The sequence below is a fragment of the Lissotriton vulgaris genome, chromosome 1_1, assembly GCF_964263255.1.
Source record: "Lissotriton vulgaris chromosome 1_1, aLisVul1.2, whole genome shotgun sequence".
In the NCBI taxonomy this organism is placed as follows: domain Eukaryota; kingdom Metazoa; phylum Chordata; class Amphibia; order Caudata; family Salamandridae; genus Lissotriton; species Lissotriton vulgaris.
The window spans coordinates 182,859,139-182,872,529 of record NC_141685.1 but is presented as its reverse complement, the minus strand read 5'-3'; the positions used below and the strand labels follow the sequence as shown (position 1 = coordinate 182,872,529).

At 49.2% G+C, this 13,391-nt stretch overlaps 1 protein-coding gene and 1 long non-coding RNA gene across 2 annotated transcripts in view; both read right to left on the bottom strand.

The window, feature by feature from the left end:
* Window positions 1-212: 212 nt before the first annotated feature.
* LOC147738092 (uncharacterized) lies at window positions 213-2,544 on the bottom strand. The gene is made up of 5 exons (XM_086935857.1): window positions 2,049-2,544; window positions 1,348-1,964; window positions 958-1,263; window positions 590-873; window positions 213-458 (listed from the first exon to the last, which is right to left on the bottom strand). The coding sequence occupies exons 1-5, from the start codon at window positions 2,396-2,398 to the stop codon at window positions 213-215; spliced, it is 1,803 nt and encodes a 600-aa protein (XP_086791983.1). The 5' UTR covers window positions 2,399-2,544.
* Window positions 2,545-2,980: 436 nt separating this feature from the next.
* The window catches only part of LOC147738091 (uncharacterized), a 45,865-nt gene continuing 35,454 nt past the window's right edge, over window positions 2,981-13,391 (bottom strand). The window contains exons 2-3 of the long non-coding RNA XR_015299428.1: window positions 3,477-3,645; window positions 2,981-3,381 (exon numbers count right to left, since the gene is read on the bottom strand). This is a non-coding gene — a long non-coding RNA (uncharacterized LOC147738091). The remainder of the gene's footprint in view (window positions 3,382-3,476; window positions 3,646-13,391) is intronic.

The following is a 13,391-nucleotide window of genomic DNA, read 5'->3' as shown; positions in this document are numbered from 1 at the left end:
GTCGCTTATGGTTAGTGAGGCTGTGCCAATCAAGTAGGAATTTCTGGCATTCACCGCACTGGTAATGTTTATTCCCTGTGTGCGTCTGCTCATGTAGAGTGAGATTGCGTTTTAATTGATGCTTTTCTGGCACTTGGAGCACTGAATTATTTTGATGGTGTGTTTTCTTATGGTGCTTGTAACCATCTCTTCCTCTGAATCTTTTCTGACATTTAGAGCACTGATAATTTTTTTTCTCTAGTGTGGTTTCTCACATGTTCAGTGAGATTAGATTTTTGGCTGAAACATTTTAGGCATTCGGAGCACTGATAAGGGTTTTCCCCAGTGTGGATTCTTGTATGCTGAGTGAGATTGATTTTTTCACTGAAACATTTGTGGCATTCAGAGCACTGATAAGGTTTTTCCCCAGTGTGGGTTCTTATATGCTGAATGAGATTGCTTTTTACACTGAAACATTTCTGGCATTCAGGCACTGATAAGGGTTTTCCCCAGTGTGGATTCTTGTATGTTGAGTGAGTCTTATTTTGTCACTGAAACATTTCTGGCATTCAGAGCACTGATAAGGTTTTTCCCCAGTGTGAAATCTCACATGTGCAGTTAGAAGTGATTTAAGTCTGAAATCTTTTGGGCATTCAGAGCACTGATAAGGTTTTTCCCCAGTGTGGATTCTTATATGCTTAGTGAGACTGGATTTGTTTATGAAACATTTCTGACATTCAGAGCACTGATAAGGTTGTTCACCTGTGTGGGTTTTTATATGCTGCGTGAGAGAGCGTTTTTCACTGAAACATTTCTGGCATTCAGAGCACTGATAAGGTTTTTCCCCAGTGTGAAATCTCACATGTGCAGTTAGAAGTGATTTAAGTCTGAAATCTTTTGGGCATTCAGAGCACTGATAAGGTTTTTCCCCAGTGTGGATTCTTATATGCTTAGTGAGACTGGATTTGTTTATGAAACATTTCTGACATTCAGAGCACTGATAAGGTTGTTCACCTGTGTGGGTTTTTATATGCTGCGTGAGAGAGCGTTTTTCACTGAAACATTTCTGGCATTCAGAGCACTGATAACGGTTTTCCCCAGTGTGGATTCTTATGTGTCGTGTGAGACTACTTTTTGTATTGAAACATTGCTGGCATTCAGAGCACTGATAAGGTTTTTCCACAGAGTGGGTAAATGCATGTTGATATAGAGTTGCTTTGAAACTAAACCTTTTCTGGCATTCAGAGCACTGATAAGGTTTTTCCCCAGTGTGGAATCTCAAATGTGCAGTTAGAATAGATTTACGGTTGAAATGTTTTGAGCATTCAGAGCACTGAAAAGGTTTTTCCCCAGTGTGGAATCTCAAATGTGCAGTTAGAAGTGATTTACGTTTGAAATGTTTTGGGCATTCAGAACACTGATAAGGGTTTTCCCCAGTGTGGATTCTTGTATGTTCAGTGAGTGTGATTTTGTAACTGAAACATTTCTGGCATTCAGAGCACTGAAAAGGTTTATACCCAGTGTGGGTTCTTATATGCCGAGTGAGACTGCTTTGGTCACTGAAACATTTCTGGCATTCAGAGCACTGAAAAGATGTTTCCCCAATGTGGGTTCTTATATGCCGAGTGAGACTCCTTTGGTCACTGAAACATTTCTGGCATTCAGAGCACTGATAAGGTTTTTCCACAGAGTGGGTTAATGCATGTCGAGATAGGCTATGTTTGTTACAAAACCTTTTCTGGCATTCAGAGCACTGGTAAGGTTTTTCCTCAGTGTGGGTCCTTGTATGTATAGTAAGTCCTCTTTCGTCACTGAAACATTTCTGGCATTGAGCACACGTATAAGGTTTTTCCACAGAGTGGGTTAATGCATGGCGAGATAGGCTTGGTTTGTTACAAAACCTTTTCTGGCATTCAGAGCACTGATAAGGTTTTTCCCCAGAGTGGATTCTCATATGTTCAGTGAGTTTCGATTTACGGCCGAAACTTTTTTGGCATTCAGCGCACTGGTAAGGTTTTTCCCCAGAGTGGGTTAATGCATGTAGATATAGACTCGGTTTGATACTAAACCTTTTTTGGCATTCAGCGCACTGGTAAGGTTTTTCCCCAGAGTGGGTTAATGCATGTCGATGTAGAATCGCTTTGACTCTAAAGCTTTTCTGGCATTCAGAGCACTGATAAGGTTTTTCCCCAGTGTGCATTCTCATATGCTCAGTAAGATAAGATTTACGCCTGAAACTTTTTTGGCATACTTTGCACGGAGAGTGGTCTTCCCCAGTGTGGATTCTCATATGTTCAGTGAGATAAGATTTACGCCTGAAACGTTTTGGGCATATATTGCACTGAAAGTGGTTTTCCCCAGTGTTCATTCTGTCAAATTCTGTGAGATAAGATTTATGGCTGTATCTTTTTTGGCACATGTAACTTTTTTCCCCAACTTAGGTTATTTTACCTTGATTGAGGCGGTTTTGAACACTGAATTTGTTCTCACAGGTCGTGTTTTTATAAGGTGTATTCCTAGAGTTAATATCTCTATGTTTAGTTTCCTCTTGCTTATATGCCACGGTAAGAGTGAACCCGATTTTAGAGTTGGGCTTGTTTAGATAATGTTCAGCATTTATCTCTAAAAGAAATTGTGTGTAATCTTCTTAACACTTGAATTGAGCAAAATATGTCTGGAAGCAGCCCTGTAACACATGTCGAAATGTTTTTAGTAGATAATAGTCTTTAGGTTATAGCCTCTCCGGCAGCAACTTATTTTGTGACTGAAGTTTTTCTTGAATCGTATAGGTTCTTAGCAATGCAGTGATAAGGTGTTAGTCTGATATTTAATGAATAAACTGATAAGTACCTTTTTGCACTGACGTAATGGCAATAATTGAAGGCGTTAGAACATGCACAGTACTATTGTGGATCATTAGTCGTAGAACATCAGTTCCTTTTACCCTTTCTATGTTTGGTGTAAGGTTAAGATTTGTAGTTCTGAAGACGAGGATTTATTTACATTACCTATAGCGCAACGGTGCTCATTTAATCACTTTTTATCTTTAACAGTTTTACATATCCCTCATGCACAGCAGATAATGTTGAGGTGATTTACATAGAATTGCAGAACAGTACACAATAAAAAGGAAACAATCTGAGATGGTTATGAACACAATAAAGTGGTGAATTTTTAAGGTTTTCGCAGCAGTGAGCAGAGTGGGTCGTGGTTTTCTACCCAGAGGCAGATAGTCTCAAACTTGTGTAACTGGTTAAAAACGGTTGTTGAACAAAGGTGATTTTCCAATGCTTTGGTTGTTAACGTGTCAGCTTCGGAGTGTTCTCTCAGCGTCTTTTCTTTGATGGTCTGCAGGCGAAACTTTTTGTTATAACTTTCTTTTATGCAGTGTGTGCTTCCTCTCTGGAATGACATGATGTTTTAGATGAAGGTTATTCTGTGCACAGATATATCTTTGCTCTCGGTTGATGAAATGCTAAATTAGAGACTTCACTTACAGTATAGTACTTTCCTCAGCTCCCATTTCCTCGCCACACCTAGATTTTGGAAATTGTTTAAGCGTAGAATGCTGGCTGTCCTTCAGTTTTTCAAAATAATCCTTCTTATGGCACTGACTTCAGTTGCCTGGTGCTAAATCTTGCTTTCTTCGTTAGTAATTTCAATCACCTATAGTATTAAAATTAAATAGTTAATACATGAAAATTTCCCAAAATATAATTTACAATCCAAATCAATGCAGAGTTGCAGAATTTTGAAAATATTGATCTGTTTTTCAAACAGAGCAGAGTGTAGAATTGTAGCCTGAGAGTACTTGGATGTAGGAGTGAGGATTTATAGAATTTTCAACATTTTATTAAGCTCACAAAGGATGCATGCACCCTATGGACTTGTAACATAGAATCCCAAAGGCAGAAATTAAAGTCATATGCACTGGCACCAAACAGATATTTAAAAAAGGATACTATTTATTAATTTTTAATGTAGATTTCTGGGACGGGAATTTCCCCTCCATGGACAACAGGCGTTTCCCCTGCCCTGAGTTACCACCTACTTGTATCTGGTATCCTGACTTTTGAGCTTTGGCCTCTGCCGCACGCAAATCTATTTTGTATTGCGAGGACTATGCCTAGACATATCCCTCAACTATGGTCCAGAGTATGAATCAAGAGCAATGAAATTAAGGAGTACTTTCATGTGCTCATTTTATTCCACCTGATTATCAGTTGTTAGGTTTTTCTGCACCTGGATGTACCGGGTGCAAAATAACAGGACACAATTTTTTTCCAGACAGGAAAATTAGACTGAAAAGACGCACAAGACTCTGGGTGCAGCAGAAGCAGCCAAGACATATGCTGTTTTTTTTACAAACTGGGGGAAACACACAATTCTTCCCTTTGTTAGACATTTCTTTACCCTTCCCTCCCCCGCTTCACCCATCTCCCCCCAACCAACCACATGCTTTTATCTAACACCTGCTTAAAACTAGTGGTAAATAAAAGCAGAAAAACACTATGAAATAGAGAATGGATGTGGTGTGACAGGCAGAAGAATCTGTTCCTCGTGGCAACTCCCCAGTCCATTGCGTCAAACTTGTAACTGCATGTTACTGGGATTAATCTACCACAAAACAATTACATGAGATTTTTCTGCCACCCCAGTACTGTGCAACCTCTAACAAGGGACTACGAGAGGTCTTGGACCGGTCCTTTGACCTGGAGGGTCACACCAAGTGTGCCCTTATTTAAGGCAGAGGACTGTCATGGGTTTAACAGCTAGAGCGGTGGTGGCAATGCACCCTGTTGTAAGGATCAATAGCCTGATGAAATCTTTGTATCATGGTCAGTGGAGTGGCGTCCTGCTGACACACTTATGTAAAGCTCCATTTCTATGCCTGTGCCCAGACTTTGCAATAACATCAAGTGCGTGTTTAGGGTGTTGGTGCGCCTAGCATAAATGCAATGTGAGAGTGCGACAGAGTAAACCGCATCTCCTGCCTGCCAGTTGTATATACAAGTGGGACCATCTATCCCTCTTTTATACCCCAGTTCAAAGTCCTCTGTTACCTAGTAATAATGTGCTCTACAAAGTACTCAGGTGCCTGCTGTGCCACCAGGGATTGTGTCAGCCTGACAGTTTTTCTAAGTTGAAGGGACATCACCAGCAGGCTGAATTACTTAATGGAGAAGCTGTGTACCTGTCCTGAAGAGCCTAGAACTCTGCCTAGAAGCCTGCCTGTCCGGTGAGAAAGGGAAGGGTGTTTGACTATCCAGCAGGAGGACAAGGCTGTCCTGGAAGAAGCAAGGTCCGACACATCCTCGTTATTTGTAGGGCGGGCCGGAAAGCCATCCAGCAGGACCAGTTAGTCTGAGGGACCCCCTCGTCCCCCGCCAAGACTCTCCCAGCTGTTCAAGGCAGAAAATAAAACTCTACGACAACGTGATTGTTGAGGCCCAGTTGGACGATTGTGTGCTGGCAATGCCCCGTTCAAGGTTGCATTTGCCGAATTCCTAACACAACAGGGTCTGATTCTACTGGCTTACTGGAGCCTGTGTTGGGCTTTTAGCTGCTGAATTTCTGACTACTCTGTGTCAGAGGCCCATGAGGGACTACAACTACTCCAGTGTCGAACACCCTGTCTGAGATTACACCTGTGGTCCAGACGGCCACAGTGTGGGCTCAATTGCTGACGGTCGGGCCTCCAGAGGAGCTGCACTTAATGACAGGCCAGGTGTGACTGCTACCTTGGGACTGCTGATCTTCAGGCAAAGGCAAAGAAAAGACAGAGTGGGTGCCCTATTGAATGCAGCACTATAAAAGGCAAAGAAAAGGCAGAGTGGGTGCCTGTTGGACAGGCCGCGTGAAAGGCCCGCTCCCTCCCCGCATGAGAAGACTCGGACGCCGGCTCGCCCGGTGTCTCCAGAAAGCACCATCCCTGCAACCCACCGAAGCAACCCGCAACCCGTCCCCAACGGGACACCTGCTCCCGAACACCCCAGCATCGGCTGACCCGGGCCTCTGTCAGCACCATTGCCCCGGCCCAGCCGCCATCTTGGACACTGCACCACGAGGCCGCGTGGCCTCAGCTCGACCCCAACCCTGGGCCAGGCCAGGCCCCGACATCGAGGCACCACCATCCACCCGGGAGGTGAGGAGACCACTTGGCAGGTCAATGGGAGAAGGGAGTGTCGATGGCTCTCCCCCGCCAGGTGCCGATCGCCCCCGGCCTCCCCGGGCGCTGGCTCCACCCCCCTGCTGGGTGTCTGGACTCTCTCATCCCGGACCTCCTGACCTCCAAGCGCGAGGGTCCGGACATCAAAGGAGACCAGACCTATAACTGGGGCAGCTCCAGAGCAGGAAGGCAGTTGTATCCTGGAGTCGAGAGACACCTTGAAGAACTCATCCTTGACGGACTGCTGGCGCTGCCGCAGCCCTACCTTGTGAATCATCGTTCCTGCCTGCTGGCGCTGCCGTGGCCCTCTGCAACCTACACCTTCGTCGGGACCTGCTGGCGCTGCCGCGGCCCATCCTTGTGAACCTTCGTTCCTGCCTGCTGGCGCTGCCGCGGCCCTCTGCAACCTACACCTTCGTCGGGACCTGCTGGCGCTGCCGCGGCCCATCCTTGTGAACCTTCGTTCCTGCCTGCTGGCGCTGCCGCGGCCCTCTGCAACCTACACCTTCGTCGGGACCTGCTGGCGCTGCCGCGGCCCATCCTTGTGAACCATCGTTCCTGCCTGCTGGCGCTGCCGCGGCCCTTCTCAAACGAGACTTATCATCCTAGCCTGCTGGCGCTGCCGCGGCCCGACCTTCCAGAACTCCGAGCTCGAGGATTGTGAGCTACCCATCTTGCCACCCCCGTACCGGACCGGTACCAAGACTGTCCCGCTACCCCTTTCCTGTCAGAGACTAGAATTGAAAGGACCCTCGTGTCCCGACCTCACTGTATCGCTGATAACCTTGCTGCCAGAATCGTATATAAAGAGTGTTAACCTCATCCTTGTGTGGTGTCCATCTGTGGGGGGGAAGTTACTAGTCTGTACGATCGCTGGAGACGGCCCTCACTGGAGGCCTCTCCCCCTGTCCTCTGCCGACCCTCCAGGTCCCCGTCTAACATTGGTGGCCAGCGGCGCGATCCGAACTAACGCGTAATCGTACAGAGAGTAACTCACCCCACGACACAACCACAATGACCACAAAAGAGAGCGGAACCACAGAGAGATTCCAGATGGAAAAATTAGAGGAGTATAACCACAGAGAACTAAAGCAGTTCTGCATAGAACTAGGCATTGCTACCACAGGACTTAGCACGAAAGACGACTTCAAGAAAGCCCTGGAATCTTGGGCAGAGACGGGTACGGCCGTACCCCAAGACCAAAGCCTCGAGGCACCAGAAACGAACTCCACTCCGACGGAAGAAAGAAGATCGGGTCTCTCCCCAGAGGAGATCCGGGAACGGGAAAAAAGCAGGCTCCATGAATTGGAGCTAGCTCGACTTCGGCTGGATGGAGAACTGAAGTTGGCGGAACAAAAAATAACATTGGAACACTTGCGGCTCCGAGAAGAACGGGAAGAAAAACAAAGACAGAGAGAGTTAGAAGAGAAAAAGCTAGCCTACGAACATGAGCGCAACCTAAAAGAAATAGAGCTTCGGAAACAGAATAAAGATCTTGGGGTGCCCGAGCGCCGAACACTCCTGCCACTACCGACCCGAAAGTCCACATTCCCAAGGATGTCGTCAGAGAGTATTACCGGAACGACGACATCCAGCAATGGTTCAAAGCCTATGAAGTAGCCATGACCTCCCTCCGGATTCCCCGAAGCGACTGGGGAGCCGGGTTATGGGGGAGGTTCGTCAACGAAGGGCGAGACGCCCTGCTGCAACTCCCGGACCATCAGATGACCTCCTACGACCACATGAAAGCCGCCCTTCTCACTCGATACGGACTCACGCCCGAGATGTACCGCCAGCGGTTCCGCGACTGCAAACGGATCCCGGGTACAACTTGGGTGGAGTACGTGAACTTTTTCAGCAGAGCGTTCGAAGGGTGGATCAAGGGAAGCAAGGTGACCACGTACGAGCAACTCTTTGACCTTATTGTGTGGGAGCACCTCTCTAACAACTGCTTCGTCGAGCTCAGGCAGCACCTCCTCGACAGTAAATTAACTGAACCTCGGCAACTCGCCGCCGAAGCTGACCGATGGGAAAGCACCCGAGTTGGCCGAAACGGCCCCAGCGACCCAAACAGAACCAACCAAGGACCCCATCGCCCCCGAGGGGGAGGAGGAGGCCAGGGTCGGGGCAGAGACGCCGTTCCGATGGCTCCCGCCAGCAGCGCCCCGCCCCAGGCCGGCAGGGGAAACCCCCCGATGCGTCCAGGGTTCCGAGCCAACGTTACTTGCCACCGATGTCAGCGACCCGGCCACTACGCCAACGACCCTAATTGCCCGAAGAACCAGAACCCTATGCCACGCCAGGTCACTGCCGCCGCCCTGGGAGAGGAGCCAACCCCAGAAGACGCTGAGGAGTACGAGGCCGACCAGCCCGAGTGGGAACCAGCCGCTATGTCCCTGGTCTGCCTAGGGGAAAGAGACATGATTCCGCGGGCTCCCCTACCCGCCAATACGCGGAAATACAGCCAGTGGGTCAACATTAATGGGCGCCAGGCTGAAGCCCTACGCGACACCGGGGCCAGTGTGACGGCAGTCCGCTGTCATCTGGTGACCCCGAAGGAGATCTTGCCGAACGTCCTGTGCCCCGTCCGGTCAGCCGACAACTCCGAAAGCCTGTGTCGGATGGCCTGCGTCCCCTTCGAGTGGGGAGGAGTGTCCGGAATGCTGAAGGTGACTGTCCGCGATGATGCCCCAGTGGACTGCCTCCTGGGGAACGACCGCGAAAGTTCCCCCTGGGCAGCCGTCGAAAGAAGAGAGCACCTGGGGATGTTGGGCCTCCCTGAATGGGCCTGCATAACGACCCGGTCCATGGCCGCCCGCGCCATCTCCAGTCCCGAAGAACCAGAATGGCCAGAACCTCCTCCCCTGATCGTCCCGGAGGGAACCGCCCTAAGCGCCAATCCCCCAGAGCAGACCGAAGAAGGGCCTGTTCAACTCCAGGACCTTCCCGAACTGGCCCAGTGGCGGCAAGAGGGTGGTCCCACCCAGGAGCAGTTCCGACAAGAGCAGAGGACCTGTCCCTCCCTCGAAGGAAACCGGCGGCAAGCCCTCGCCCAGAGCGCAGGAGACCCCGCAGGGGCCCACTGGATTTATTGGGACAATGACCTGCTCTACAGTGAGCAAAGAATTGCTGAGCTGGGGGCCAGTCGAGTGCTGGTGGTGCCCCTCCGCTTCAGAGACTTCCTTTTGAACTTGGCACACGATGTCCCCCTTGCTGGGCACCTGGGGCAAGACAAAACCTACAACCGCCTGGTGACTCACTTCTACTGGCCCAAAATGCGTAATGATGTCTCCAACCACTGCCGGGCCTGCCCTACCTGCCAGGCTAGCGGGAAGAGCGGACGAAAGATCAAAGCACCCTTGCAACCCTTTCCCGTCGTCACTACCCCGTTCGAGCGGGTCGGAATAGACATTGTGGGGTCCCTAGACCCCCGAACGGCCCAGGGGCACCGGTTCATCCTAGTCCTGGTGGACCACGCCACCCGCTATCCCGAGGCCATACCTCTTCGGACAGTGACAGCACCCGTGGTAGGCCGAGCCCTGATGGGGATCTTCTCTCGAGTGGGCTTCCCCCGGGAAGTCGTCAGCGACAGGGGCACGAACTTTATCTCAAAGTACATGAGGTCTCTCTGGCATAGTGTGGGGTCACCTACCGGTTCACGACCCCTTATCACCTGCAAGGAAATGGACTGGTCGAGCGGTTTAACCGCACTCTCAAGGGAATGATCATGGGTCTGGAAGAACCCCTACGACGCCAATGGGACGTGCTGCTCCCGTGCCTCCTCTTCGCCTATCGAGAAGTTCCTCAGAAATCCCTCGGCTTCAGTCCCTTTGAGCTCTTGTACGGACACCCCGTCCGGGGCCCCCTCAGCCTGGTCAAGGAAGGATGGGAGATGGCCCCCCAGAAGACCCCTCCAGATGTCTTTAAGTATCTCTTGACCCTCCGCAACCAGACCCGGCGATTCAGGGAACTCGCCAAAGCCAACCTTGAGGCCAGTCAGGAGGACATGAAGAAATGGTACGATCAGCATGCCTCCTCCATCTAGTTCGAACCAGGCCAGCAAGTGTGGGTGATGGCCCCAGTCGAGCCCTGTGCCCTGCAGGACAAATGGACAGGACCCTTCAAAGTGATAGAGCGCAAGGGCCTTGTCACCTACCTAATAGACATGGAGTCCTCCCGGAACCCCCTGCGAGTCCTCCACGCCAACAGACTAAAACCCCACTTCGTACGTTCGGAGCTCAGCCTACTGATGGCTACCGATAGTGGGACGGAAGAAGACTCCGAGCCCCTCCCTGACCTACTGAGGACCCGCGAAAAAGATGGCTCAGTGGAAGGGGTCAGACTCTCCGATGCCTTGTCCCCGGAACAACGCCAAGATTGTCGTGCTCTCCTGCTACAATTTGCGAGCCAGTTCTCCCTCACCCCCGGGGTCACCCCATGGTGCCTTCACGATGTGGACACCGGGGATAAGTAACTCTGGTACTACAGTATCCACGGCTCTCCAACATTCTAAGTTCCAAAGGGTTTCTTCGTAATCCACTGGGAATGGTCCTTAATCTTTAAAACGTCAACCGCGACACTCCCATAGAGTTGTACGGAGCACGCGTCCTCCGTGGGGTCCCTATGTACTCAACTTGGGTGGTTCCTTGGGGTTGTGCGATTCTGCACCTCCTAGACTTTGTCTTGACTCAAGTCGTGGTTCTTATACCCCTATTTTAGTATATGGTTTGGTCTTCCCCTGGAGCCCACTGTGTATTGTGCTACTTATGATTGTTTCTTTGCTAGTATTGCGTGATGTGTGTTATATCCTCAAATAGAGGATACTAGAGAGTGTTATATTAATAAATACATATTTTTATATCTACTATGTGGTTTACCTCTCATTCAACCAATACTATAAGGTTGCATTCTGGTAAAACAAGCTGCTTAACATTCCTTGAAGACTAAGCCCAACGGGTGCTCTCCACAGTTACCACTTGGATAGCTTTCCAAGGTTATCTTTAACCTAATCACCATAAGGGATGTTTGGACTGGAGCACGGTGCCCACTTTAACTAGTGGACAGAATATACCAGGCCAACTTCTCACATTGGTGTGCAGCCGTTGGGATTCAACCCTGCATTATTTTACCACATGCATCTTTGTATTGATTAACTGGGAAACCACAAGTACTAGGTACATATAATGCTAGCTCGGATAAGTAAGTTCTACTGAACTTGGGGTTGAGTAGTCAAGGGTTTAGCACACCTTTCCCCAACCTAAGAGAGTTTAGTTTCCCATTAGGTTAGGTAGGTGCACACACCACACCACACCACACTTAGTATGTTTACTGAAGGAGAAACCAGTGGCTCTCCGCCCTCTAGATACAGGAATTGAAAGCCCGGTGCGCCTCTAGAAAGCTGAAGACAGGGCGAGCAGCCAACACTCAACGCCTGACTGAGGTGTTACTCATAAATGGCCTTAGGAAGACCCCTGGGACAGATGAGCTGGAGAGAGTGGGTGGGTCAAGGAATGAGGACATGTAAGGACACCTTTTATGACTTAGGCTCAAACCCAGCAGGAGGAACCTGAAGGTTCCCACCTGGACTATTCAGATATTCCAGAGGATCAGGGAGATGGCTCAGGGGAGCCAATTTTCACCCCTCCTGAAAGAGTGCAGAGTTTACCAAGGAGATCTAGATCTCCATCGGCAGAATCAGACCGCTCCGGGCATTCAGTACAGACCTCTGTATCGAGCTAAAGGGACCACTCTTTAGATAGGGAATACCAGTTACATGAGCTTGAGAAAGCTAGGTTTAGAGTCAGGCAAGAGCTACTGGCCCTTGACAAAAAGTCCCTGGAAGTCCAGAGAGCTAGAAAAAAAGTTGGGACTAGAGTCCCATGGTGGCAGCAACAGTGTCCCTAGAGTTAAGAAACATTCATTTGACAATAGGAACCTGAGCAAGATTGTCCCTCTCTACCATGTTGGGGATGACATCCACAAATGGAGACCTGATTTAGGGAGGGCATGTAAAGTACAGAGGGTCCCTCAAGAGCAGTGGGCAGCTATTTTGTGGCTCAGTCTAACAAGGGTAAAGGCAAAAATGAACCTTGGTGCTAGTTATGTAAAGAAAAGACCCATTGGACAAAAGATGTCAATTGTCCAAAAGCCAAGGATTCAACTCCACCTACTACCACTGCCCCTCAGGCAACTTAGCACCCTAGCACAGGTACAAGTCGTGGTACAGGGAACAAGGAAATAATAGGGTTAACCTTGGGCTCCGAAGTGGGTTCTGTCTTAGCCAGAACTCCAGCTCGGGCTGTACTTGTCTGTGATGGTGGCAAGCCCGTCTGCGCCCATCCGCGCCTGACCGGGGCCAGGGGCCAGGACCCCTGCTACTCGATGCACGGACCTGGGAAACTCGCAAACCTATTCCACAGATGTTCCTCACTGAGCTCAACAGGCATGGCCCCAAGCAACCACGCAGAATACTTTAAAGCTTCTCCTGAAAACATCAAAGGACCATTCACATGCTTAAAATGCAAATGCTGCAGCCTAGCACACATAGAATCCACACCCGAAATGGTGAATAACGACCTAAGAACCAAATTCCTATAGTTCAGTGCTAGATCCCTCCCCAAACACTCCTTGGAGATCTGGGACATTATTAATGAAATGAACCCCGACTTAGTGTTTATAACTGAAACCTGGCTAGTTGAGAACAACTTCCCTGATATAGCAAACGCACTCCCCCCGAATATAAAATCATACGTCAAGATAGACAAGGGAAAAGAGGAGGGGGACTTGCAATAATATTTAGGGACAACCTCAAATGCCTCCCAATCACAGTAGCGCAGCTTGATGAGCACGAATTACTAGCATTCCAAGTAGCTAAGGGTAATCACACCCTATTAGGAGGAGCAGTGATATACAATCCCACCGGATATCATGGCGACTTCAGCGCGAAGCTGCTCACGCAACTATTCCCTGTCTGTCTCAAATACAAAAACTTCCTGGTGATCGGAGATTTTAACATTCACTTCGACAAACCAGACAACTTAGCTGCCACCCATCTATACAATGACATGCAAATTCTCCAATTTTTACATTGGATCCAAGGTCCCACTCATAATGCAGGCCACACATTGGACCTACTGTTCTCAAACATTGAAACTACCTCGATTGAGGAGATTCAACCCGTGACATGGACGGACCACTTCCTTGTCTCCTTTTCATCTACCTGCGCCCGACTATTACAGACCTT